Source organism: Hemiscyllium ocellatum, chromosome 8 (assembly GCF_020745735.1).
Source record: "Hemiscyllium ocellatum isolate sHemOce1 chromosome 8, sHemOce1.pat.X.cur, whole genome shotgun sequence".
NCBI classification, from domain to species: Eukaryota; Metazoa; Chordata; class Chondrichthyes; order Orectolobiformes; family Hemiscylliidae; genus Hemiscyllium; species Hemiscyllium ocellatum.
In genome coordinates this window covers 53,647,080-53,674,371 of record NC_083408.1, presented here as the reverse complement: position 1 = coordinate 53,674,371, position 27,292 = coordinate 53,647,080, and the positions used below count along the sequence as shown (strand labels likewise).

The 27,292-nt window shown below is 39.7% G+C and overlaps 2 protein-coding genes across 4 annotated transcripts in view; one reads left to right on the top strand and one right to left on the bottom strand.

Annotated features, from left to right (window-relative positions):
- Positions 1-1,755: 1,755 nt before the first annotated feature.
- On the bottom strand, positions 1,756-27,082 carry ap4s1 (adaptor related protein complex 4 subunit sigma 1). Its single transcript, XM_060829031.1, has 7 exons — positions 26,898-27,082; positions 21,596-21,646; positions 19,464-19,612; positions 18,178-18,264; positions 10,852-10,920; positions 7,646-7,657; positions 1,756-5,521 (listed from the first exon to the last, which is right to left on the bottom strand). Exons 2-7 carry the CDS (start codon positions 21,621-21,623, stop codon positions 5,393-5,395), a joined length of 474 nt encoding a protein of 157 aa, XP_060685014.1. The 5' UTR covers positions 21,624-21,646; positions 26,898-27,082; the 3' UTR covers positions 1,756-5,392.
- The window catches only part of strn3 (striatin, calmodulin binding protein 3), a 184,636-nt gene continuing 184,076 nt past the window's right edge, over positions 26,733-27,292 (top strand). For all 3 annotated transcript variants that reach the window (XM_060829030.1, XM_060829029.1, XM_060829028.1), the window contains exon 1: positions 26,733-27,109. In XM_060829030.1, the coding sequence (XP_060685013.1) occupies positions 26,867-27,109 (243 nt within the window). In that variant the 5' untranslated portion in view covers positions 26,733-26,866. The remainder of the gene's footprint in view (positions 27,110-27,292) is intronic.

Here is a 27,292-nt window from a genome sequence, read left to right as displayed (position 1 = left end):
AAATGTGGAGACATTTCTTCAGCCAGAGAGTTGTGGGCCTGTGGAATTCATTGCCACAGGGTGCAGTGGAGGCCGGGATGCTAAATGTCTTCAAGGCAGAGATTGATAGATTCTTGTTGTCTCGAGGAATTAAGGGCTACGGGGAGAACGCTGGTAAGTGGAATTGAAATGCCCATCATCCATGATTGAATGGCGGAGTGGACTCGATGGGCCGAATGGCCTTACTTCCACTCCTATGTCTTATGGTCTTATGATCTTAAGTATATTTATAGGAGTTCACTAAACGTAATATCTGAATAGATAGGATGTAGTCTACTGTTTGCTTCTTCTCAATCTTTATTTAGGATCTCTAAGCTGAGGCAGATACCTTAGGGTGTGATGAAAGATGTATAATATGTATTTTTATGTCTCAATTTCAAGACAGGGTAACTGATATGGTTCAGTTGTGTGAAAATTCTATTTGAACGTTGGATAGTTAATGTGAACCAGTGACCCAAACACAGCAGCTCCAAAAAAGCACATGACTGCAGTAGAATGCCTGGGAGAATCCTTGTAGCGTTAATGGTCAAAACGTATATATTGTTGGGTTTATGACAGGCAGAATAACATCTTAGGTTTAGTTTTGATCTCAAAACAGAAGGCTTAACTATTTAGTTCAGAAAAAACCCATTGTTCAGAAGGTGGAAAAGTTTGTCCTAATTGTAGAATCAGCTCTGTTTACAGGATTAGTCACCCCAGCAGAATTGATTTCTAGTCCATGGAACTTCCAAGCTAGAGAGCTTGGATAGAAATCTTCAAACAAAAAACTTCAGACAGTCAGAATCGTGAAAGGTTCATGTCATCAGAGTTAAAACAAGAAGTGTAAAAAATGGATTAAAAGTGACAATTAAATACAGATTTAAAAAAAGCTGAGACAGGAGTGAGTGGGCTTTCTCTGGAAAAGAGTCTCTCATGGGTCATATTGGAAAACAGGTTGAAATTTTGTTTTTGTTTGTCAGACCTTTGGCTTCTCCCTATAGCTTTGCTTACTTGTTTATTTTGTGTAATAAATTTACTTCTGCAATCTGACTTGTCCAACAGTACTATCAGCTGTGACCATAACAAGATATAATAAAGAAAACATAACTTTGAAAATTCCATGAATTGTTAAGAGTGTAGGTGAAAGATGTCTGGGTTAATTGTATAGTTGGCATTCAAAATATACAAATTACTAATAAAGTAAAAAGAATGCTTAACAACTGATACAATAAAGTTTTAGTCAGAGGAAGTGGAGCACTTGTCATATGAGCCAGCGGCAATGTGGAAGGGTACCAGTCCTGATCCCTAGAGCTAGAATATAGTCATGATATTAAAATGCTTCAGAAACCTGCTGGAAATTAGGTTATGAGATTTCCTTACTGTCGTCTTAAAAAAACATAACTTCTCAGTAAAGTGACTAGGATACTGGACCACAAATTTATACTTGGAGATTAAAAACTGACATCAGTTCTATGCCATTTGCAAAAATGTGCAATTGTATGAAGTCAAAAAGCCTGAAATCATTTTAATTGGCTAAATGGGTTTAACCTTCTGATCTTCAATATGTCCCCAGCTGATGGTGCTACTGGACAAATCAGATCACAGAATGAAATCTGACTTGATAGAAATATGTTTTTTGTTAGTTAGTCAATGTGGTGCTGAGTCACTGAAACAAATTCACATAAGGCTGTTTCTTTAATAACAGAAGTTTATTACATAAAATAAAACAAGCTATACAAGTACAAGAGACAGGGTTAGGGATCTTAAAACATGAAGCAAGGCAAAGTTTGAACCATTTTTTCTGACACTATCATTAAAGGGACTTTTGATCCAAAGAAATTATGCACATATCTTTTAAGTTTCCACCTAACTGATTCTGTACAGTACCAACTTGATGAGTCCCTTCCAAATTTTGCTTACATGAACATTTCAAGAATTTGAGCCTAAACTTTTTCAGTTTTAATAACCCACAGATTTCTGACCAAACTCATTTAGTTTGGAAGATTAACAAGCTAAACCCTGAACCAATCTATGTGAGCAACCAAACTTGCTTCTGAACTCTTTATCTGCTTATTTTCTGAATTGAATTTTAAAAATTGCTCAATCTTCAATTCTTCATTACTGAAATTAAAACAAACTATCTAAACTGTTTCCCTTAGGTACCTGTTGTAATTCCTGCACCATAAACATATTTCATCAACACCACAGGGGGACAAATGTTGAATTTCAGTCAGTGTTCTGGAAGGACTCTCCACTCTTGTTTTCTTAAACATAAACTCGTCACAGAAGTAGGCATTATCCATTTCTTGATTTTGAAATCAAACTGCCATAAATGATATTAGATTCTCACAGTGTAGAAACAGGCCCTTCGGCCCAACAAGTCCACACCGACCCACAACCCATTCCCTTAACATTACGGGCAATTTAGCATTGCCAATTCACCTAACCTGCACATTTTTGGACTGTGGGAGGAAACCAGAGAACCCGGAGGAAACCCACGCAGACACGGGGAGAATGTACAAACCTGAGGCGGAAATTGAACCCACGTGTCTGGCGCTGTGAGACAGCAGTGCTAACCACTGTGCCACCACACCACCCACTTCTAAGCCTCCTGTTCCTGGTAGTCCCAGGCAGTCTCCCATCCAAGTACTAACCAGGCTTGAGTTTGCTTAGCTTCCAAGATCTGGCGTGTTCAGACTAGTATGGCCATAGGCAAAATAATAAGGGCTCATCTGGGATTTGAACCCTGGGTTTCTCACAAATCCACCTAACCACCCAAAGTGAGATTCATACCCATGGACCAACAAGCCACAGACATATATATAAATTATACACTTTTATCACAATTGAAAAACTTACAGTAGAAGAGATTGTTGAACAGTATTTGCTGAGCAGTAATCTATAGGTTGGAGGCCAATTCTGGTCTCATTTTATGTCTAAACATCCGCCCTTCTCATATGAAGAGTGCAGTGGTAACATTAGTTACTTCCTCACATTCCTGATGCAGGTCAATTATACCAGTTGTCATGCCCTGTCTGGCAGCCAAGCTAAATTAAATCATGCAGTATGTTTCAGGAATCAAAACTGGACACTCTAGTCTGAAAGACTGAATTTATATAGTACATCTGGTAGTACTTTGCAGACAATGAAATACTGTTGGAATTTCTGTTAGCAATGTAGCAAACACAGCAGCCAATTTATGCACAGCAAGGTCCAACAACAGCAATTAGATAACTTTGCACATAATATATTTTAGTGATGCTGGTTAACATATGGACTGGTTATGCCACCAGTTGAATTGTCCTGCTTATCTCGGAGTAGTGCTGTGAGACCTTTTATGTTCCCCAGACAAAGCAGACAGGATCTTGTTTTAATATTTTATCCAAAAGATGGCACCTTTGACCATGCAATATTTCTGCAATAGTGCATTGAAGTGTCACCCTACATTTCATACTGAAATCTCAAGTGTACTGCAACGAATGATGTTCAGACACACGAATGTTACCACAAAGGTAAGGTAGAAATTATTTTTGTTTATTTTTGGAAACCAAAAGCAAAAGATTGCAGACTTTGGAGGATTGAAATAAAGAAAAGATAAACTATGTAGTAGGTCAGGCAGTTTATGCCAAGAGAACGCAGTTAATGTTTAAAACTGGTTAGGCCACTTTGGAATATTGTGCGCGATTCTGGTATCCCTTCTATCAGAAGGATGTTGTAAAACTTGAAACGGTACAGAAAAGACTTACAAGGATGTTGCCAGGGTTGGAAAGTTTGAGCTAGAGAGAGGGGGTGTTTTTCCTGGAGCGTCGGAGGCTGAGGGGTGACCTTATAGAGGTTTACAAAATTATGAGGGGCATGGATAGGGTAAATAGACAAAGTCTTTTCCCTGAGATGGAGGAGTCCAGAACTCAAGGGTGAGAGGGGAAAGATTTAAAAGGGACCTAAGAAGCAACTTTTTCATGCAAAGGCTGGTGCATTTATGGAATGAGCTGCCAGAGGAAGTGATGGAGGCTCTTACCCATCCAAATACCTTTTAACTGTTGTAATTGTATGTGAATAGGAAGAGTTTAGAGGGATATGGACCAAGTGCTGGTACATGGGATTAGATTAATGTAAGATTAAGAATGCACTGTGGGCATAACGGTGGCTCAGTGGTTTGCACTGCTGCCTCACAGCATCAGGTTCCCAGGTTTGATTCCAGCCTTGGGTGACTGTCTGGAGTTTGCGCATTCTCCCCGTGTCTGCGTGGGTTTCCTCCCACAGTCACAAAGATGTGCAGGCCATACTAAATTGTCCATAGTTCTAGGCGCATCAGTCAGAGGGAAATGCTGTAGAGAATCTCATCATATCTGGTCGGCATGGACGAATTGGACCTCCATGCTGTACATCTCTATTTGGTACCACTTTGGATGATTCAATTTTATCTGCAGCAGGGGATTGGAAGGTGGGTCCAGGATAGAATTACTCCCATGTCTTCCAGAAGCATATTGAAGGTGGTCACAAAGGCAAGCAGTTTAGAAAGCTAGCCTTATTTGCATTTGCCGACATTGTGTCCCCATTTGTCTGTTTGTATTTTTGACCCTCTATCTCTCACCTGTGACACCCACAGACTCCCACACTGCCTCCATGTCAATCTGGGCCCCTCACCTACTTCCAATGGCAACTCATACCCTCCATGCCTTTCAGTTTCATGTGCATTCACCCAATATACACTTTGTACAGAATGAACTCCATAATAACAATGGCATGTGTGGAATTTATTTAAAAAGTTAATAATTTACAAAATAAGTTGCTACTGCTACCCTCTATAAAAATGTAAATCAACTAGATCTTTTAATGTATTAATACCATGTTATAAGTACTTGACATTTCTTTATCTAACCCTGAGGCACTTGCAATCCTCATCTGCAACCTTATCCCCAACCCCACAACTATCTGGCACTCTACCCCTTACCCAGTTGGCACACTACCATCCTATCCCTCACCCCCTTGGCACCCTACCATCCTATCCCACCCAGCTGCCACCCTCTCCTCACACAGGGCTGTTAAAGTGGCTGGCTGTGCTGCTGGACATGGCTTGTGACTGCTGCAACAGGGAGCTTGATTTTAACAATGATTCCCTCTCCTGTTTGTCTGATGATTCTTGAATAGGTCTTCCCTGGTTCTTATTCCTGTCCAGGAATTTTCAGAGTAGAAGTAATCTAAATATACTTAGCTATTCCTTTGATCTGGTCATGAAGCTGGTTTTCTATAGTAAGTCAAAAGAAAGCTTGCTATTTGGACAAATCTCAGGACATCCATAAAGCAGCATTTTAAAGATTAGGAAAAAGCCCTGTGAATGGATGATGCAGCTTTTGAACAAGTGTCCTTTGTTTTAGCTTTCAGTCATTTTGTCAAGTGCAAGCAGGGGAGCAAGGATTCTGCTTTTGTTTGTCTCCACAACACGACCATTCAAAATCATCTCGTCCAAAATTATGTGAACTTTGTCTAAATTAAACATGATCTGGATAATTTGAATATTAAGGAAATGAAAACTTATTTGGAAAAAATGTCACAGATCAGAAGCATGTGATCTTGAAGCTTCATTGTTGACTTGGTATGTCTTTCAAATAATGAATCCACTGGCCACCATACATGAAAGGACATCAGTCAAGTGGCTGCATAGGAAACATTTACACTCTAGTTTCCCATTTAATATTAGTTATTTAACAAAAATAAAGTTAATTAAATTATATGTTCATATAAATAAAGGATAAAGTAAAAATTAATATCTATGCAAATAGTAAAGTGGTTGGGCAGTTGGACATGGAATAGGCAGATTCCCATTTGGTCACTGTTGATTTGTTTTGCTGCTCTAAAGAAAAAGCAATCAGAATGATTTGGAGGTGCCAGTGTTGATCTGGGGTGTACAAAGTTAAAAGTCACACAACACCAGGTTGTAATCCAACTGGTTTATTTGGAAGCACTAGCTTTCAGAGTGCTGATGGTTTGTATTTCCTTCTGCTGTTCAGCTGGCAATGACAGTCTAATGTTCTGAAAGATAGCTGAGGAGATTGCAGAGGTACTGGTGATGATCTTTCAGGAACCACTAAATCAAGGTGGGTCCCACAAAACTGGAAAATAGCTAATGTGACACACCTGTATATGAAAGAAGGGAGGCAAAGACAGGATTTTTATGGACTTGTTAGCCTGATCTTGACCTTGATCATTGGTAAGATTTTAGAGTAAATTATTAAGGATGAGATTGCAGAGAACTTGGAAGTGCATAGTAAAATAGGGCTAAGTCACCACAGCTTTGTCAAGCGAGGTCATGCCTGAAAAATCTGTTAGAATTCTCTGAGGAGGGAGCAAGAGAGTTAGACAAAGGAGAGCTAGTGGATGTGATCTATTTGGATTTCCAGAAGACCTCTGAAATGGTGCTGCACAAGAGGCTGTGAAATAAGATAAAAGCCAATGTTGTTAGGGACAAGGTGCTGATATGGAAGAGGGTTGGCCAACTGGCAGAAGGTACAGAGTGAATATAAAGAGGTCTTTTCAGGATGGCAGCTGGTAACTAATGGAGTTCCGCAGGGGTCAGTGTTAGGATCACAACTAATGACATTATATATTAACGATCTGGATGAAGGAACTGAGGCTATTGTTGCTATGTTTGCAGATTACAACATGATAGGTTGAGGGACAAGTAGTGTTGAAGAGGCAGAGAGGCAACAGAATGACTTAGATATGAGAGTGGGCAAAGAAGTGGCAGATGAAATACAATTGGGGTAATTGTAAAGTTATGAACTTTGGTAGGAAAAATCAAGGCTTAGACTATTTTTCTAAAAGGGGAAAGGCGTTGGAAATCTGAATCACAAAGGGACTTGTAGAGGATTCTCATAGGATTAACATGAAAGTTCAGCTTGCAGCTAAGAAGGCAAATTCTATGTTAGCATTCATTTCACAGGGGCTAGAATAGAAGAGCAGTGATTCATTGCTGAGGCTGGCAGAAGTGCATTTGTAATTTTGGGAGCAGTTTTGGGCCTCAAATCTAAGTAAGGATAGGCTGGCCTTGGAGGGGATCCTTGGAGGAGGTTTACAAGAATGATCGCAGGAATAAGGGCTTGCCATATGAGAGCAGCTGAGGACTCTAGGTCTGTACTTCAAGGAGTTTAGAAGGATGGGGTTATCAATGAAACTTACAGAATACTAAAACGGTTGGATAGAGTGAACATGGAGATGTTATCTCCACTAGTAGGAGCGACTAGAACAGAGGATACTGCCTCAGAGTGAAGGCACGACCCTTTACAATTGAGATGAGGAGGAATTTCTTCAGCCAGACAGGGGTGGATCTGGGGAACTCATTGTCACAGAAGGCTGTGAAGGTCAAGTCAATGAGTGTATTAAAGAAAGAGATAGATAAATAGATTCTTAATTAGAAAGAGGGTTAAAGAAGGGATGCAGGAGAACGGGGTTGTAAAGCATATCAATCATGATCGAATAGTGGAGCAGACTCAATGGGATGTATGGTCTATTTCTGCTCGTATGTTTGATGGTTTTATCTCTGCTGGAACCACTGTATGGCTATATCTATGAATTTTCATAATTCCCAGATACAGTCAACAAAAAATTACTTTTCACAAAAGGATACATCCAACTCACACTGAAAAAGAAAATACAAAGGTATGGTTAGATAACAAAATCAAACTTTTCTTCTGTATTTCAATAAGATTACTGTGATTAGAATTAAGAATGTTGTGTAGTGCTTGGCCTTATAATATGAAACAAACTGATTACCTTAAAAAGTTTTAATTATGAACAGCAGCTACTACTACTTACATTGTACCTTAATTGTAATAAAGGACTATGGCATGTCGTATTAGGTCAATGAAAGGTGTATCTGGAAAGATCAAGTGAGGTTGCCAGTCAGAGAATGGGAATTCCAAAGAGAAGGCTTCCTGGCATTCATAGCTATATAAAGGAATTGGGTACACAGCAGTCAGAAGGAGATTTGGGAAAATCACATTTATTGGGGGTGTTAGGTTGGAATGACACCATGGAGTGACTACAGGGTGATGACAAGGATTTTAAACTTGAAACATTAGTGGCAGTCAAAGTGAGAATGGAGGTCATGGAGGAAGCATGAAGCAGGGTATAACAGTATATGTTTGGAACAATTTTGACAAGTTGGCGTTCAAGCAGTTATAAAGTACACATGTAGCATTCTGTGGTTTCTAAACATTCCTTTAATAATTAAAATAATCTTCACTAACTCAAATGATAATCATGCTGGATGAACTGGCAAATGGGTAACAATTTTGACTTGAGCACACCAGACATGAACCTGCAGAATGAGAATTTCTTATAGGGTTTTTATTCAACTGGGTTGCCAACACCCTCTTTTCTTTGGGACCAACAAGAACATTCTATACATATTGATGTCAAGATGGTGTTTTTTTTAGAAAGAAAATAAGACTTAACCTCTCTCAAATGTTTTAGTTCTAATTATGTACAGATAAAGCCATGATGAGGACTTTCATGAGGTTCTAATCAACTTATTTATTACAATTAAAATTGTCACTAAAAATTCCAGCTTCTTACCAAAATAGCATGAATTTTGATACAGAACATGAAGCATATGTAAGAGTAGAAAATTATGTTCATTTATTGATTTGGCAACAGAAGTTATAAGCAGAATAGCTTATTTTTTTATAACAGAAGGATAGAAATAGCTTCCCTTTCTAAACTTATGCAGATTATTGTCTTGCTGGTGAGTTGATTCCAAACAAACACCACACTGTACATGAAGTTGTTATATTTGATGTTTACATTCATCTCTGTTATTTTGAGCTTTCTTTCTTATTTTCTCCTTATTATTTGAGCAATAGGAAACTTTTTTTTATAGTTTAGGGATATTTTTCATTATCTTGAATATCTTATTAAAATCACTTTTTAATCTCTTCTTCTGTAAACAAAAAGATGCACTTGATACTAGATAGCAAAAGTGCAGTTTTGTGCTACATTTTTTCAAGTGTTTTGAAAGCATTAGTGTAACATGACAATCTAAAGCATGCGCCTTAGGGTATCTGGTTCAACACTGCACCACAGATTTGGGTGCAATGGTTGCAGAAATCCTATTTGCTACAATTAGCGCTGCTGCACAATGATTTCAATGCTCCACTGATGTCCCAAAACCTTTTACTGTACTATACACTGACACTGAGTTTCAACCTCTGTTCAAAGTGATAGTTTCATCACATTGTGCTCATCAATATTCAAATTAATTTACCATTTTTTCATAACTTTCAAATTGAGTCAAATCCCTCTGCGGATCATCCTGCTCTTAAATCTTTGCGACATTTGTGTCCAGATAATACTTGCTATCACCTTTTATTGCTAACTTATTCATCTCAGTCCCAGTATGAAATTTTGGAAAATTGCAGTAGTCAGTTCCCACTACTACAATGCAGTTCCAAACATTATTACCCTCGCCTCCTTTGAAACAGTTATTTGTCAATCAACGTTAATAACTGTTCCTATTGTGCTTTTTGGTAACCTGTTACTGGGTTACTATTATCAAAAATATTATTGCATTTTAGATTAACATTTTTCAGAGAATTCTTGCTATCTTTCTGCACTGATTCCTCCTCAAAGAATTATAACAGAATCTGATGATCGCTGCTGTTTCTGCTTATCCATGAATGCCATTTTAAACAGGTTGTCCACCTGTGTCTATTGCCATTTTCAACATTCCTAAAATGTCATTTCCCAGGAAACTAAACCTTAATTTCAAGTAACGAGTCATTGTCTTTTTCCATCAATACAGATACAATACACTGGATGGAATCTTCTGCTTTTGTTGGCTCTTGGATTCCCACTATCATTGTATTGCCACCACAGTTAAGTTTCTGGGTGGGAAGGCCCATGCTCAATCCCAGAGTACTCCTCTGCAAAACCCCAAACCCACAACAGCACCCATCTGTATTACGTACCTGTGGCCTGGGTCTCTCCACATACTGGGAGTCAGTGCCTATCCTTTTAGCAACAGCAATGGCTTCCACAGTGATGCTGCTGACATCAAGATCTGCAGGCTTTTGATTAGCTGGTAGCTGTTAGTAGGTGAGATTTGTACCTCAGGGTCTTGAAGCATAAGGTAAGACCCAACATTGATCTTACCACTACCTAACTGGCTTGTGGTTCAGTGGGCCTTTCTGAAAGAGGTCTCTTCTCAGTTCTTCAGCCAATATGTGAGACACCCAGTACCTCAATAAGATTCCACCCAGTAGTTGGGATATTTGTCCTTTTTTAGCTGTGATTTCTATTCCCTGCAATTCTAACCCCTTTGTCTCTTTCCACCTGTCAGACTAGGAACTTGTCAGTCTTCACCTGATCCTTGTACTCTTGTGTGTACAGTACTGGTGTCAAGATCTATATTCAAGGAATAACCTCTTTTTTTGTCCTCATTTATTCAATTACCAAAGGTTTACTCTCACGTTTATTGAATTTCTTGTCCAGTGATTTGATATTCAATGTCACTTTTGTCAAAGCATTGTCCAAACAGATTTTCTCAAACAGCTTCATTAATGGCTTCATTCTCTGATAGTCTGTCTTTCTAAAACTGAGTTAGAATAGAACATGTTGCCAAAACGCTCTCAATATTTTCAATTATAAAACATATTTTTCTCATTATCTATCTTATGAGACTTTGAGTTAGATATTTGATCTAGTTTAGTGCTGTAGTCTGATCAATGCCATTTCCAAGATAATTTATGGCCCAGTGAGATGTACCATCACAACATCATGGAACAACTTTAACGATATAAATCATAGGTAAATTAATATTCTTTGTTAACTCACCACTCTACTGAAATATTTGTCCAAAACCTCGACAAAATTATGTATAAGTTCATACACAGCCAGTTCATTCTGAAAATCAAAAATAAGATAGTTATTTGTCTGCACAACTTCTATTTCAATGTTATCAATAATCTAGGTGAACTGCTTGCAGTGTGGGAATGGGCATAGTTGGAGGACTGAAGGAATAGGAAGAATGACGGAATAGGAGGAACTAGGTTGGAACCTCATGGCTTTATGGATAAAGGACTGACTATAAGGTAAAGAAAACAGCAGGATCAAATGGGTGATTCTTGTATTGATGATCTGTAGTTAGTGATAGCCACAGGGGATGATTTTTCGCTAAATTTTGATTTATTCTTATTATGCTCATCAAAAGCATATTACTCATTACTCATCACTCATTTCCTTCAGAAAGTGTAGGCGAGCTTTTTTGAACACAGCAGTTTACTTGAAAAAGGTGCTCCCCATTTCAATTCTTATATTTTGTAACAGTTTTGATATACCGGAGTGCTTGTTTGACCACGTAAAAGAACAGCTGCAAATGTGTTGCTGGTCAAAGCACAGCAGGTTAGGCAGCATCTCAGGAATAGAGAATTCGACGTTTCGAGCATAAGCCCTTCATCAGGAATAAGAGAGAGAGAGAATCCTCTTACAAGGATGCCTTCCTTGAAGAAGCTCTCTTCCTCCCTCTACAAGGATTTCAGTGAGTCCCTCTCTCACTGCACCCCCCAGGTCATCTCCTCTGCACAGAAGATCACCCTCACCTTGACCTCCTTCCACCTATCCCACCTCCATCGCCCCTCCCCCTAGTCCCTCCTCCCTACCTTTTATCTCAGCCGGCTTGGCTCTCTCTCTCTTATTCCTGATGAAGGGCTTATGCTCGAAACGTCGAATTCTCTATTCCTGAGATGCTGCCTAACCTGCTGTGCTTTGACCAGCAACACATTTGCAGCTGTGATCTCCAGCATCTGCAGACCTCATTTTTTACTCGAAGATTTTAACCTACTGCGAATCCTCTTACAAGGATGCCTTCCTTGAAGAAGCTCTCTTCCTCCCTCTACAAGGATTTCAGTGAGTCCCTCTCTCACTGCACCCCCCAGGTCATCTCCTCTGCACAGAAGATCACCCTCACCTTGACCTCCTTCCACCTATCCCACCTCCATCGCCCCTCCCCCTAGTCCCTCCTCCCTACCTTTTATCTCAGCCGGCTTGGCTCTCTCTCTCTTATTCCTGATGAAGGGCTTATGCTCGAAACGTCGAATTCTCTATTCCTGAGATGCTGCCTAACCTGCTGTGCTTTGACCAGCAACACATTTGCAGCTGTGATCTCCAGCATCTGCAGACCTCATTTTTTACTCGAAGATTTTAACCTACTGCGAATCCTCTTACAAGGATGCCTTCCTTGAAGAAGCTCTCTTCCTCCCTCTACAAGGATTTCAGTGAGTCCCTCTCTCACTGCACCCCCCAGGTCATCTCCTCTGCACAGAAGATCACCCTCACCTTGACCTCCTTCCACCTATCCCACCTCCATCGCCCCTCCCCCTAGTCCCTCCTCCCTACCTTTTATCTCAGCCGGCTTGGCTCTCTCTCTCTTATTCCTGATGAAGGGCTTATGCTCGAAACGTCGAATTCTCTATTCCTGAGATGCTGCCTAACCTGCTGTGCTTTGACCAGCAACACATTTGCAGCTGTGATCTCCAGCATCTGCAGACCTCATTTTTTACTCGAAGATTTTAACCTACTGCGAATCCTCTTACAAGGATGCCTTCCTTGAAGAAGCTCTCTTCCTCCCTCTACAAGGATTTCAGTGAGTCCCTCTCTCACTGCACCCCCCAGGTCATCTCCTCTGCACAGAAGATCACCCTCACCTTGACCTCCTTCCACCTATCCCACCTCCATCGCCCCTCCCCCTAGTCCCTCCTCCCTACCTTTTATCTCAGCCGGCTTGGCTCTCTCTCTCTTATTCCTGATGAAGGGCTTATGCTCGAAACGTCGAATTCTCTATTCCTGAGATGCTGCCTAACCTGCTGTGCTTTGACCAGCAACACATTTGCAGCTGTGATCTCCAGCATCTGCAGACCTCATTTTTTACTCGAAGATTTTAACCTACTGCGAATCCTCTTACAAGGATGCCTTCCTTGAAGAAGCTCTCTTCCTCCCTCTACAAGGATTTCAGTGAGTCCCTCTCTCACTGCACCCCCCAGGTCATCTCCTCTGCACAGAAGATCACCCTCACCTTGACCTCCTTCCACCTATCCCACCTCCATCGCCCCTCCCCCTAGTCCCTCCTCCCTACCTTTTATCTCAGCCGGCTTGGCTCTCTCTCTCTTATTCCTGATGAAGGGCTTATGCTCGAAACGTCGAATTCTCTATTCCTGAGATGCTGCCTAACCTGCTGTGCTTTGACCAGCAACACATTTGCAGCTGTGATCTCCAGCATCTGCAGACCTCATTTTTTACACGTAAAAGAACAGTTAATGGTTAACTAAATTTTCGTGAGATTGGACTTACATATTAGCTAGCTCCAGTATGGACAGCAGGTTTCCCTCCTGAAAAATATTTGTAAACCAGCTGGATTCTTACAAAAATCTGGCGGATTCATGGTCACTTTCATTGATATCAGTTTTTTTATTTTCAGAATTTTTAAAAATTCAATTTCAATTTTTAATCAGCTAAGGTCAGTTCTGAAGTTGTTCTCTCCGGATGAATCATTTAGACTTGGCAACAGTAACACCATAATTTACTGATGACACAAATTTAAGAAACATGATAAATTTGAAGGAAGTCTGCAAAGGACACAAGGCAGACTCATAGATTGGGCAAATTTTATGGCAAATTAATTTCAACATTGACAAATGGGAAGCAACAGCTTTTGCGTTAAAATGGAAATCCAACCTAAATGATGTAATTGTCAATGGAGTCTTTAAAAGGTATACACTTAAACACTTACACAGATCTTCAAAATCAGAACTCAAACTGGAAAGAAAAACATAAAAATGGCAAATATGATCTGGATTTTGGCTTGGCGCACTGAACAGAAACTGAGGAGATAATGTTAAAAACAACAGCTACACTTCAGTTGCAGCATCTGTTAGGTTTGATCAACTGATCATATAAAGTATATTGTAGGCCTGGAAAAATTAATTTAATACATTAATAGCAGGAATGAGCAGGTATTAATACAAAATACCTGGAAAAACTAGAAATGAATTCATTAGAGCAGGGAAGTCTAACTGAAACATGAACATTGTTGACAGAATTTAGGATGGTAAATAGTAGTCAGTGAATCCATGACAAAGGGAAATAAATGAAGGATTAATAGTGGAAGAATAAAGGAAGATGGAAGTTCATTGCTACAAATATACATCAAAATTGAGTCAATAACACCAAAAAAAGAATTAATAAGCACTTGAAAAGGAAAATTGTGAATAAAATAAATAACTCAAATTAGATTAGATTCCCTACAGTGTGGAAACAGGCCCTTCAGCCCAACCAGTCCACGCTGACCCTCCGAAGAGTAACCCACCCAGACCCATTTCCCTCTGACTAATGCACCTAACAGTATGAGTAATTTACCATCGCCAATCTTTGGACTATGGGAGGAAACCGGAGCACCCAGAGGAAACCCATGCAGATACAGGGAGAATGTACAAACTCCACACAGACAGTCGCCCAAGGCTGGAATCAAGCCTGGGACTTTGGTGCTGTGAAGCAGCAGTGCTAACCACTGAGCCACCCTCGCCTGACCTGCACATCTTTGAACTGTAGGAGGAAACTGGAGCACGGTTGAGGAGCGAACACTGCGGAGACCTTACAGGCTGACTGTCTTCCTATTCAGCTGAAGTTGTTATTATTCCATGAAACGACTGCTTTACACAATATAATTTTGACTCCTGGATTTGACGTAAGACTACTCAATCGCAGAACAGAATTAATTACTCTTTAAATTGTATATCTGCATTGTTGTTTATTTTTTGTTTTATAAATTATGACTAAGGTCTGAAAGGTGTATTGAATAACTAAAGTGAGTCTGAAACCTTTAGAGGATGCAACTGAAAAACTGATAATGAGGAACAGGGAAGAGGTAGATCATTGAAATCAATTTTTGCATTGGATTTCACAGCAAAGGACACTATAAACATCCCACATAAGCAAGTGCTAATGAAAGAAAAATAATTGTTCCAGTTTTGACCATGAGGGACAAAATATTTGACAAACTAATGGGACGAAAGGCAGACAAGTCGTCAGGACAGACTGGCTTGCAACCAAAAGTTTTAAAGAAACTGGTTGCAGAGATAGTGGAAGCATTGGTTGAAATATTCCAGAACTCATTGGATTCTGGTAAGGCTCCAGACGACTGGAAAACTACTAATCGGATTCTCCTGTTCAAAAACAATGGAGACATAAAGCAGGAAACTATAGGCCAATTAGACTAACATCCATTGATGAGAAAATGCTCGAGTCCATTATTAAGGATAAAGTAACAAAATATTCTGAAAAACTAAACACAATCAAACAGACCCAACATAGTTTTGTGTAAGGGAAATTGTTACAACACAGGGTAAACCCCTCTAGCCCGACACACAGAGAAGCTCACCTTGTACCGTAATCTATTACATTTCAAGAGGCAAGGAACTATCCAGAAATTGAAGTGAAAATTAACAATTTTATTCTTTAAGTCCAATAGAGAACATTAAAAACAACTCCTACCTCTTAAACCTGTCTTTTACCTCTCACTCTACAATACTGGTTTGATTAAAAAAAACCCAATTAAGATTGACAAAACAAAATCATGTTTGAAAACCAGTCAGCTTTGTTGATTTTCCTCTGGGTTTTCCTGGGTCATCTCTTCTTCTGCTGCACAACTTTTCTAACAGACATGTACCTTTCAGAAAGCTCTTCAGCTAGCAGGTTACATTTGTTGGTGTCCTTGGCAGTTCTCCCCCTAACTATTCAAAATGTTTTTATACCCCAAAACATTGGATCATTTATTGGTTTTGATGTTGTCAAAATACTAAATTCAAATTTGATCGAATTTTGGTACCTTGTGGCATAATTTAAACTGATTGGCTGAATTTGAATTTGTTTATGTATCATGGCAACTCAGCTGCACTATTGGTTTCACGGTCAAATGTTACATTTTAAGTTCTTTCAGTATGCTCTAAGTCCATGCCAGCTTCCAGTCTGTCTTAAAGGTACAGTACACGTCTACACCTTCATAACAAAATCATGTTTGACAAACGTGCTAGAGTTCTTTTGAGAACATAACAAGTAGAGTTGCTAAAAAGGAACTAGTAGGTATTGTGTATTTGAATTTCTAGAAGGAATTAAAGGTGTCACATAATTGGTTATTGAATAAGATAGCAACTCAGTATTAGGGTAATGTATTACCAATGATTGAATATATACAGAAGACAGAGAGAGTTGGGATTAATATGTTTTTTTCGGGTGAAAAATATGTAATTAGTAGAGTGCCACAAGGAACAGCCCTATGACCCTCAATTATTTACAATCTATAATGATTTGACATGTAATGTTTCCAAATTTGCTGACAATACATAAATAGGAGGAGGGCATTTTCTGATGAGGACTTAAGAAATCTGCAAGGGAATACTGATAGATTGGGTGAATTGGCAAAAACATGGTTGATGTAGTTCAATGTAGGTATGTGTGAGGTCATGCATATTGGTAGGAAGCATCAACCTAAAAGGTCAGCATGCAGATGCAGAAAATAATTAAGAATGCAAATGAAATTTCAGCATTTATTGCTAAGGGGTTATAGTTTAAAGATAACAAAGTCTTATTACACCTGTACAGGGTGTTGGTGATGCCACACCTGGAGTACTGTATCTAGTTTTGGTCTTGTAATTAAGAAAGGATATACTAGCATTGAAGGAAATTCAAAAGAGGCTGATGCCTGGCATGACTGATCAAGAACAGCTAAACAAGATATGCTTTTATCCATTAGAATTTAGAAGAACAAGGGGTGAACATTGAAACACACAAGGTTCTGAGGGGGAAAAGCAAAACACGGAGATGACATAAACCTGAGAGAAACAGTGAAAATGCTGGAGAAACTAAGCAGGTCTGGCAGCATCGATGGAGACAGAAGCAGAGTTAATGTTTCATGTTTGGGAATTTTCAAATTTCAGAGAGATAGACAATGTCAAGGCCCAGTGCAAAAGACAAAGCGGTTGTTAATGGTGAAGAAAAAAGGAGATGTAAAATGCATGTAAATTAAGGGGTGAATGGGAGCAAATGAGTCTTCCCTTCTAAAAGAAGTAAATAAAACACAAACAAGGTAAGTGTGTGTGTGTGTGTGTGTGTGTGTGTGTGTGTGTGTGTACGCGCGCACCTGTGTGTCTACTAATGTATGTGTTGGGGAGGCAGAAAGTGAGAAAAATAGAAAAAAGATATAATGTGGTCAGTTTCTAAAGATATGGAACTCAATATTGAGACTTTGAGACTGTAAAGTGCATAAGCAGAAAATGGGGTGTAGTTTCAATGTAAACTTGAAATGCAAATTGAATCTGTCTTAGCATTATTCTAAATGTCTCCAAACCCCAGATATCATAGACAGGAACTCTTATGTTGCTGGCGACACTTCAGAGTTTGTTTCCACCCAGTGAATATATGGTCAGTGCTCAGTTGCTTGGTAATGAGTTACTTTAATGCTCCAGTTATGCACATTACTGTGTGTTGCTCTAATTAAAGTAGCATTGTTCACAATAGTAGCAATTTAGATATCTAAAATTCATGAGCATCAAAATTAATTGTAAAATATGAATGATGGATATATCTATCTGTGATATCAGCAGATCTGCAAGATTATAAAACTAGAACAAAAAAGCAGCTGTCATTCCACTGAGGTGTCCTCTAATATCGGTACAGTAATCAGATACTGTTATTTGTATAGAATCATATTTGTGCCATAAAGATAATGTACACATCAGGAAGGTACAAGATAAATACAAAATTACTTGTGACACTGTATTCAACAGTACACACTTATGTAAATTAAGCCCATTAACTGTTTCACTGTGGATGAGTTGTACATGTATGGCCATATTCTATTTTAATTATAAGCATTAATTCATTCCATCTTGTTTTTTACTTAAGTAGTCAAAGGTCACTGATAAAATAAATAACACTTTAAATATGAGGAATAATGCTAGCTTTTTTACAAGGCATTATGTTCCAAATGTTGTCCAAGATGAAATACTGATGTGTATATTAACAATGTGTATTATATGAAAGATACAGACCATGCCCCTGCCAGGGAGTTCAGCACTCATTAGTTTACTGAGAATGGTAAACACTGCTTACCTCTGCATCATCAATCCCGATCACAACAAAGAGTGCAGCATACTGACGGTACACTAGTTTAAAATCCTTGTATTCAACAAATGAACACTGGGGATGACACAAGAAGCATTGTCAGAGTTTCATAATATGTCACTTTTTTGTAAATTGGATTCTATTACATTTCCAAACTTAAAAAGTTTTAAAATTATTTTATTCCATCTTTAGATACCTCTGTGTCATATTTCATTTCCCAAGCAAAATAGATGTCTGGCAGTGTGATGCCAGGCCTCTGAAAAACTGTGCCAAAATAAGCTATAACATACTAACAGGCTGATCGAGCCCAACAGTTTTCTTTTCTTCCTCTGGGAAACATCATGTGGCTCTTAATCTGTTGAAGAAGTAATGATGATGCAATTACAGACATAGTGTCATAGAGACGTACAGCACGGAAACAGACCCTTTGGTCCAACTCATCCATGGCGAATAGATATCCCAACCCAATCTAGTCCCATCTGCCAGCACCAGGCCTATATCCCTCCAAACCCTTACTATTCATATACCCATCCAATGTAGTGTTTGTTACAGTTCTTGCATGGCATTTTGATATATTGGACAAACGGGCAGAAAACTAGCTACCAGGATTCATGAACATCAACTAGCCACAAAACGACATGATCCTCTCTCACTAGTGTCCTTATATACAGATAAGGAAGGACACCACTTTGACTGGGACAACACATCCATCCTAGGACAAGCCAAACAGTGACACACATGAGAATTCCTAGAAACATGGCATTCCAACTGGAACTTTATCAACAAACACATTGAGTTAGACCCCATTTACCACCCCTGAGAAAAAGAACAGGAAGTGGCATCACCACAAGAAATGACATCACCAACCCAAAGAAACCCAAACATATAAATACAAAGCAGGAAGTATCAGCAGTGCTTCGCCTGGAGGCCCATTGATGATGTTACCGCGTAGGGTGACGAAACGTCTGGAAATGAACCTTCCAGCTCAGCGAGCAAACCTACATCCTGAATCTCAACCTGAGCTACAAATCTTCTTAAAACTTGCTATCATCTACACTGTCTACAATGCCCCATACTTAGTGTCATCAGTAAATTTGGATGTATGACTTTCTATGCTATTATCCAAGTTCACAGATTCTTTGTGTCCTCTTCACAACTTACTGTCCTATCTTCTTGTACTGGAGGCAAAGTAAACAAAATACATTTTTTAAGAAGATTCACTCATGATTCCAAACCAGATTTGGTAATTTTTAATAAAGTGTTGTGACTTTTACCTGGTCTTTTGTTCGTGGGAGGCAATTCTTAATAACATCAGCTTCTAACAATGTTCTTTTGTGGATTTCCAATGGTTCATAATACTTGGACAGCCTTATTTGCCCTTGCTTGTTCACCAAGAGGAGGAACTTAATCATTTTCGTAACTTCTGAAGCAAGATAAATGATATTTTTCAGACTTCTTTCACATTACTTCTGAAAAAAAAGTATTACAGCTCATTAAATTTATCCTCAGAATTTGAAACATGCCTCAAAATTAGAAATAAAGGGCCGGGTTTTACAGTTTTCAGTGGGGTAAGAGATGTGGACTAAGAAGTGCATGGTCTACTCAATCCTGTACCAGCCATTTCAACACTACACAATAGCCAAGGCAAGTGTCGGTTGTTCAATTAGAGTCCCATTGAGGGGAATGAAGGGCAATTAGCATTGTTAAGGTGGATTCTGTGCCTAATTCAACAGCTAGGGCAGAATGTCTAAACACGCACAGTATTTAGAGTCATAGAGATATACAGCATGGAAACAGACCCTTCGGTCCAACCCATCCATGCCGACCAGATATCCCAACCCAATCTAGTCCCACCTGCCAGCACCCGGACCACATCCCTCCAAACCCTTCCTATTCATATACCCATCCAAATGCCTCTTAAATGTTGCAATCGTACCAGCCTCCACCACATCCTCTGGCAGCTCATTCCATACATGTACCACCCTCTGCGTGAAAAAGTTGTCCCTTAGGTCTCTTTTATATCTTTCCCCTCTCACCCTAAACCTATGCCCTCTAGTTCTGGACTCCCCGATCCCAAGGAAAAGACTTTGCCTATTTATCCTATCTATGCCCCTCACAATTTTGTAAACCTCTATAAGGTCACCCCTCAGCCTCCGACGCTGCAGGGAAAACAGCCCCAGCCTGTTCAGCCTCTCCTTGTAGCTCAGATCCTCCAACCCTGGCAACATTCTTGTAAATCTTTTCTGAACCCTTTCAAGTTTCACAACATCTTTCCGATAGGAAGGAGAACAGAACTGCATGCAATATTCCAACAGTGGCCTAACCAATGTCCTGCACAGCTGCATCATGACCTCCCAACTCCTGTACTCAATACTCTTGACCAATAAAGGAAAACATACCAAACGCCTTCTTCACTTTCCTATCTACCTGCGACTCCATTTTAAGGAGCTATGAACCTACACTCCAAGGTCTCTTTGTTGAGCAACACTCCCTAGGACCTTACCACTAAGTGTATAAGTCCTGCTAAGATTTGCTTTCCCAAAATGCAGCACCTCACATTTATCTGAATTAAATTCCATCTGCCACTTCTCAGCCCATTGGCCCATCTGGTCCAGATCCTGTTGTATTCTGAGGTAACCCTCTTTGCTGTCCATTATACCTCCAATTTTGGTGTCATCTGCAAACTTACTAACTGTACCTCTTATGCTCGCATCCAAATCATTTATGTAAATGCCAAAAAGTAGAGGGCCGAGCACTGATCCTTGTGGCACTCCACTGGTCACAGGCCTCCAGTCTGAAAAGCAAGCCTCCACCACCACCCTCTGTCTTCTACTTTTGAGCCAGTTCTGTATCCAAATGGCTAGTTCTCCCTGTATTCCATGAGATCTAACCTTGCTAATCAGTCAAGTGTAGGTGTACAAGGGGACCTACATGTCCTTCTCAAAAAGTAAAGGAAGGTTAACATACAGGTGTAGCAAGCTTTTCGTAAGCCTAATGAAACGCAAGCCTTTATTGCAAGAGGATATGAATACAGGAGTAGTAAAGACAATGCTTTAATTCATTAGGAGTTTGATTAGACCACACCTGTAGTACCGTGTGTACAACTTAAGTCTCCTATCTCAGGAAAGACATTATTACCATAGAGGGAGTGCAATGACAGTTTACCAGACTGGTTTCTGGGACTGTCCTATGAAGAGAGATTAGGCAAATTGGACTTGTGCACTTTAGGGTTTGGGAAAATGAGAGGTGATCTCACTGAAATCTACAAAATAATTCAAGGGATAGACAGGGCAAATACAGATAACATGTTTCCCTTGTATAGAACCAGGAGGCACAATTTTAAAATAAGGGGATGCCACTTCAGTGTGAGATGAGAAGAAATTATTTTACTCACAAGGTTACGAACCTTCAGAATTATCTTTTTCAGAGGCCATGAAAGCTCAGTCTTTGAACATTTCTAAGGAAAAGATTGAGACATTTCTGATTACTAACAGTGTATAGGGTATGGGGATAGGGTTGATCAAAAGCATCAAAGTTGTTAATTAGTCACAATCACATTGAATAGCAGGACAGGCTTGACGGGATGAATGCCCTATTCCTATCTATTTTCTTGGAGACAAAAATTGAACAGCTGGAAAAGCTCAGAAAATTTGTTAGAAGGAATTGAGTGCACGATATCTAACAGGATCTTTGCAAAATAGAAATCTTACCTGACAAACAGCAGTTAATATTTTTCTATTATGTCTATAATCTCTGGTACAAAACAAATTGTTTCTGATTACTTTATTGACAGTTAAATTCTACAAAATAATAACTTTCTATGATAGTCTTGCCAGTATATCAAGTCAACATTATAGAGATTAACTGTACGCAGGTACTGTACTGTGTCAGTATCTCAGACAATCTTAACAGTTACTTTAAATAGACAAGATGTTAAAATCATGAGCATCAGCCAAATAATAATCTCAAATCTGATAGAAGTTCAAAAGTGACAATATTGTCAAAGTGAACAGATATTGTCAAACCAGCCTTACGCCTCTCCTGACTATTATATGAAAGTAGGACTTCAGTCACCTTGATATCAAACATGTCAAGGACTAAAGAGATGAGGAACTGTCTGAACCAGACTAAAATGCAATATCAGTGTGACCTCAATGTACTTTGGTTAAGTTTGACTCTTCCTGGAACAAACTTTCAAACTTGGAAGACATGAAGCAAATTAAAAGTTATTAGAAGATGGAAAAGAACTAAAATTACACAAATGGAAAATATTTTGAATTATAATATTTATTTTTAAAGCAATGATTGATATGTACAAGGAAAAATAGACAGAAAATAGATGTTATTCATTAAATAGAATGTATCCTGAAGATAATTCTAGCTGATTACAATATGGGATAACTATTTTTGGACTTTTCTATCCTCTGACTAACTGCACACCACAAACCAGCAACTGAAAGACTAATATTAAAGACACTAACAGCTGTTTCATGCAGGCATGAATGTGGCTCATGGTTACAGTGACTTCCACTCCAGTATTTCTGTAGCTAAATTCCAACCAACTTATGAAGCTACTATAAATACCTTATCTTCATTGGTTCACATGATGGGAAACCCCATTCATAATTCAAACTAAAAATCTCCATTGTTGACCAATCACTCAGAACTAATAGCAATTCAGTGTGATTCCTAAGAATTGTACTTAGGAACTGTCTATAGTATAATCAATAAAAATAGATACAGCTGTTCACTCCCCTCCCACCAAATCACTCAGATGGAAATTGTGCCATGTTGAAAGTGCAAGTCTGCTCACTGGTCCATGCTGAGTTCAGTCAAGTCAGTCAAAGCAGCACTGGGGATTTGTAGTTGGCCTTTGCATCCATGGATTGAAAGCCAAGGCTTTATCTTTTCATTATTTACTGACTACTGCTGGAGGATATCACACTATGTTAGCACAGCACCAGAGCATTGCTATATAGGTCCATAAAACCAAAAAACTTCATGCGTTTTATTAATACCTAACAGATACTGAGGTTCTCTGAAGTGTTTCACAAAATAAAATATTTTTAAAGTGTAGTTATGGTTCTTTATCAAACTGGTGCACAGCAAGATGTCACACACGGAATTGAGACTGGAAATTACCAGTTTTTGGTGATGTTAATTGAGGGGTTATAAATGTGCCAAGCACTTGTCCTTCCTCTTTAATCACCACATCATGGTGATTTGAACAAAGAAGCATCAACTCAATACTGCTCTGATATATATACTCAAGCTTGAAATTATATCTTTCTGACTAAAATTTGATAATGTTACCACTGGGCCATTATGACTGCTTACTAGCAACGACTATTCTGACTCAAATGTAAACAATAAGCACTTGAGTGAACTTCTGATGGTCACTGGTACAGGATTAGAGTTCCATTGGTGCAGAGACTATCTCCAGGACTTCAAGGAACAAAATATGAAAAATTTGTGGTTATAGAATGCCTTTAAAGCAAAGCAGGTTCAAGGGGTCAATTGGCCGATTCCTGCCCCTAACTTGCATGTCAGTATAGTTGTAGAGTCAGAGACAGAGTTTTACAGCATGAAAACAGATCCTTCGGTCCAACTCATTCATGCCAACCGAATATCCTAAACTGATCTAGTCCCATTTGCCAGCACTATATCCATCCTGTTCATTATGTCCTCAAAGACTTCTAATAAATTCGTCAAACTCAATTTCTCAGAGTGGATCACCAAAGAGGTGGTAGAATAAACCAATGACTAGGGTTATCTTAATCGTCCAGGATTATCTAAGAGTGGTAGGTGACTTTAGCAGCACAATGACGTGCTTACGCCAAATCTAAAGATGAATGGCTAGGTTAATTGGGGCTTATTCTCCCAGTTGAGTTGGGATTCCATCCTTGCTCTTGCTAATTGTTATTTGCAACATTTAAACATAAACTGTTACATGCTAGCTCTATAATAAAAGTTAAATAGAATAAAAGTAATAGATCTATTCATATAACTACTTTATTGACCAAGTTAATTGTTTTTTTTATACAATGTCTCAATCTATGAAGCAAAGATGGCCTTCAGAATACCATTTCAGTCACGGTGTCTAATTAGTAAAACCTGATTAATCTTTGTTGTCATTATCTGTAAACAACTTTGTTTTTGATTGTGAAAATTACTAATTATATTCTTAATCCAGGATTAATAATAATTTTGATTCACCCAGTTTTCTCCCAATCCCACCCATTCTGAGTAAATTAGATCTATATTTTCTGGAATATAGAGAAATGAAAGGTGGTTTTATTGAAACATGCAAGTTGTTGAAGTGGTTTAGCAGATTAAACAATCCAAAAATGTGCAGGTTAGGTGAATTGGCCACGCTAAGTTGCCCGTAATGTTAGGTGAAAGGGTAAATATAGGGGAATGGGTCTGGGTGGATTGTGCTGCGGCGGGTTGGTGTGGACTTGTTGGGCCATAGGGCCTGTTTCCACACTGTAATCCAATCTAATCTAATCTAAACACAGAAGTTGTTTCTCCTGGATAGGGAATCTTGGACACTGGTGCATTGTTTCAGTTTAAGGATATTTAGGGTTGATGTGAGGAGAAATGTCTTCATGCAGAGGTTTGTGAATCTTTGCAATTTTCTAGAGTATTGTAAACTCTATATAGTATATGCGAGGTGCTGCATTTTGGGAAAGCAAATCTTAGCAAGACTTCTAAATTTAAGGGTAAGGTCCTAGGGAGTGTTGCTGAACAAAGAGACCTCGGAGTGCAGGTTCATAGCTCCTTGAAAGTGGAGTCGCACATAGATAGGACAGTGAAGAAGGCATTTAGTATGCTTTCTTTTATTGGTCAGAGAATTGAGTACGGAGTTGGGAGGTCATTAGTTAGGCCACTGTTGGAATATTGCATGCAATTCTGGTCTCTTTCCTATCGCAACGATGTTGTGAAACTTGAAAGGGTTAGAAAAGATTTACAAGGATGTTGCCAGGGTTGGAGGATTTGAGTTATAGGGAGAAGCTGTAGAGGCTGGGGCTGTTTCTCTGGAGCATCGGAGGCTGAGGGGTGACCTTATAGAGATTTATAAAATCATGAAGGGCGTGGATAGGATAAATAGACAAAGTCTTTTCCCTGGGATGGGAGAGTCCAAAACTAGAGGGCACAGGTTCAGGGTGAGAAGGGAAAGATATAAAAGAGACCTAAGGAGCAACCTTTTCACTCAGAGGGTGGTACGTGTATGGAATGAGCTGCCAGGGAGTGGTGGAAGCTAGTACAATTGCAACATTTAAAAGGCATTTGGATGGGTATATGAATAGGAAGGGTTTGGAGGGATATGGGCCAGGTGCTGGCAGTGGGACTAGATTGGGTTGCGATATCTATTCAGCATGGATGGGGTTGGACTGAAGGATCTGTTTCCATGCTGCACATCTCTATGACTCTAAATATGATTTTTGATCTCACATAATCAAGATTAATGGGAGAAGGTAAGAAAGAATAGCTAATGCAAAAAATGTGTCGTAATCATATTTAGGGGTAGCACGGTGGCTCAGTCATTAACACTGCTGTCTCACAGCATCAGGGACCAGGGTTCAATTCCACCCTTGGGTGACTGTGTGGAGTTTACACATTCTCCCATTGTGTGTGGGCTTATTCCAGTTTCCTCCCACAATCTAAAACAATATGTTTAGGTAGACTGGCCATGCTAAATTGCCCATAATGTTCAGAAATGTGTAGGCTAGGACGGTTAGCCATGGGAAGTTGCAGGGATGCTCTTTAGAGGGTCTGTGTGGACTTGATGGGTTGAATGACCAGCTTCCGCACTGTAGCGATTCTATATTTAGTACAGAAGCAGACTTGAAGGTCTGCAGGATGTTCTGTGGATACAGTCAGCCTTCTGGTATCTTTCACAAGTGAATATTATTCTGTGTAAACTGAGACAATGAATATTAGATGGATAATTAACACATAGCCCATAACAGTAAAGAGAACTGGACAGCAATCAACAACCACTGCACTGTGGCTGTTTCCCCTCTTCAACACAGGAACTCAGTTAAACCAACAAAAAAATCAGTCAACCAACTCCTTTTGGCCAAAATGGTGCAGTGCTGGAAATTTTAGCTTCAAGTTAAAAGATTATTGTAGAAATTTACAGCATTAACAGGTCCTGTTAAATAAGACTCAATCATCTGAATAAACAGGGTCTTAAATAACATCTGCAAAACAGTGATGCAAACACTGATTTGAATTAAAGAAAAATAGCAAACATTTCAAATTAGACGGAGTCCCAGCGCGTTTCTTAGGGGAAGTAATATCTGAGCAGAAATTGGTCTTTGATCATGAAAGGAGAATCTCATTTCTTTTGTTTTGCATGCTGCTTTCATCCTCTGCGTCCTTGCATGTGGAAACTTCAGGTAAGGTCCTAGTGAGTAGCCTGCAGCCACTGAGCAGGTGTGTGGGCCGGTGAGGCGCGCCTGCGCACTTGCGCTGCTACTGTATTTGGCTAAAGGGCCGCGGCTGCTCCTCCCCCACCCACAGCGCAGCGCGGCCGCCATATTCTGCAGACAGAAGGGCAATGGCGGCTCGCTTGCGTCGCTGAAACTCATCCGGTTACTTTCCTTCGCAGACCCTTCCCACTAATATATCCAAAATAACAATACAAATCGTAGTAATAACAATAATAAACATGGATGAACATCCGATAGGGATGTCCTCACATAACAATTCCGGAGGTCCTTTGCTGGGCCCGGGAAGCAACGGCAGCAACAACAACGGCGTCCGGCAGCAGCAGCAGCAGCAGGGTCAGCTAGAGGAACTACAGCAGCGGCCCCAGTACACTATCCCCGGCATCTTACACTATATCCAGCACGAGTGGGCCCGCTTCGAGATGGAGCGAGCGCACTGGGAGGTGGAGAGGGCCGAGCTTCAGGTAGAGTGACAGGCAACGCTCGCACAGCGGGGCTGGGGGGGTCCAGGGGAGGGCAGAGGCACAGCTGGGGATATCGAACTGAGAATGAGCGATACGGTTGTGTGCTCAGCGATCACCCGGGGCTCGGAGGGAGGATTGATACAGCGGATGGTATTTACCCAAGTGTGGGGGCCATCCTCGCCG